Source organism: Coturnix japonica, chromosome 2 (assembly GCF_001577835.2).
Source record: "Coturnix japonica isolate 7356 chromosome 2, Coturnix japonica 2.1, whole genome shotgun sequence".
Classification (NCBI taxonomy): Eukaryota; Metazoa; Chordata; class Aves; order Galliformes; family Phasianidae; genus Coturnix; species Coturnix japonica.
The window spans coordinates 838,562-840,414 of NC_029517.1; the positions used below are offsets into that span (position 1 = coordinate 838,562).

The following is a 1,853-nucleotide window of genomic DNA, read 5'->3' on the forward strand; positions in this document are numbered from 1 at the left end:
GCACCGCAGGGCTCACACATGTCTGTGGTTGTTCCCCAGGATCCCAGCTGAGGATACTGCTGGTGGGAAAAACGGGGAGTGGGAAGAGTGCGACTGGGAACACCATCCTTGGAAGGAATGCATTTAGTTCCATGTTGTCAGCAGAATCGGTCACCAAATACTTCTCGGAAGACAGAGAAAACGTTGCTGGAAGACCAATTGTTGTTGTCGACACTCCTGGAATTTTTGATGATAAAGAAGACAATCTGAAAACAGGCAAGAGAATTGAAAAAGCCCTTCAGCAGATGTATGGAGGGGTCCATGCCATCATCCTTGTGATGCAGCTCAGCCGAACCACAAAGCAAGAAAAAGAAGTGGCTGAGTATGTGACCAAGATTTTCCGTACTAAGGTATACAAGTACACAATCCTGTTGTTCACCCGAGCAGAAGAGCTGAAGTCTCCAAAAGACCTGGAGGTTTTCATAGAAAGGGACCCACACCTCAAGGAGCTGGCAGCAAAGTGTGGGAATCGGTACATTGCTTTTAGCAACATAGCCACTGGAGATGCGAGGGATCGGCAGGTTGCACAGCTCATCAACATGATTGATGCCATGGTTGAGAAGAATCGTGATGCTCCATGTTACACAGATGAAACGTTGGAGGAAGACACACAGACATTCTTTGGAAGGTTTTGTATGATCCTGTAGGCAGAAGGGGTCGGTCCCAGAGCAGACATCTCTGTTGTGCTGTACCGGCTGACTCCATGGGGTATGTGGGGCATGGTGTGTGGTGATGGGCCTGAAGGAGCTGTCAATAAACAGTGATCCTTGCTGTGTGGAGGAGCATCCAGCTGTGCCCTGGGTTCTGCTGTGCTGAGCAGTGCTGGGAGGAGGTGATGGCACACACGGCGCAGTGGGGGATGGGATGTGGAGGGCTGGTGCTTGTGGCTGTGAGCAGGCAGGCTGTTCTGGAGGATGGCGGGGATGTGGGAAGGGGAGCTGCCCTTGGTGCGAGAGCTGAGGTTCTCCATCCAGCAGCCTTTGCTCTCAGATGAGTTCTCTGCACTGCTGGGAATGGAGCACACTTACGGGAAATGCCTCTGTGGGACCTTTGTCCTTACCTGCCATGTGTGCAGGATGATCCATCTGATCTGCAGCTCGGAGGCAGCAGCAGAACAGCAGCACATTGCAGGTGGAATTGTCAGGATGAAACGTTCAGCACACAGCTAGACACGTACACAGTGCTGTGGGAGAAGACCTGGACTCCGGGGGGTGGGACAGGGTTGCACTGTGCTGGTGATACTCATGGGGGACCCATAGGACTCCATGTCAGGGTCGATTCTCTTCAGTGTTGTCTCCACGGCTTGGATTCTGTCACTAAGGTGCAGTAGGGGAGGTTGTGGATAACGCTGCACTGCCATGAGCTGCTGACTCTGTCATGGGTGGAGAGACCTTGCAGAGAGACCCTGAGCAATGGGAGGGCCAGGCAATGCCCAACATCATGGAGGTGAACGGGAGCAAGAGCTGCATTCGGCACCTTGATGGGGCTGCTCTGGGTACATGTATAGAGTCGGGGATGAGAGGCCATTCTGCAGCCCCACAGCAGGGCTCAGGGAGAGATGGCACTGATAGCTTTAGGGTGTTCAGGCTGTTCTGGGGATGGCTGTTGTGGGAGATGTTGAGCTGCCCTCAGTGCAAGAACTGAGGCTCTCTGCCTCCCTTTGCTCTTAGTTTCAATATCTGCACTTCATGGAGCTGAGTGCATTTATGGGAACTGTTTGTGGACCTTGTGCCTCACACAGTGTGTCTGCAGGTGGGGCCGGGCACTCCCTGGCTGGAAGCACCCACAGGGCAGCACAGGGTGGGGCTGGGCTG

At 53.6% G+C, this 1,853-nt stretch overlaps 1 protein-coding gene across 1 annotated transcript in view; it reads left to right on the plus strand.

Moving 5' to 3' along the window:
- Window positions 1–828, plus strand: part of LOC107308654 (GTPase IMAP family member 8-like) — a 9,847-nt gene extending 9,019 nt beyond the window's left edge. The window contains 1 exon segment of the mRNA XM_032443182.1: window positions 40–828. Within this exon segment, the coding sequence (XP_032299073.1) occupies window positions 40–686 (647 nt within the window). The 3' untranslated portion in view covers window positions 687–828.
- The last annotated feature ends 1,025 nt before the right edge of the window (window positions 829–1,853 follow it).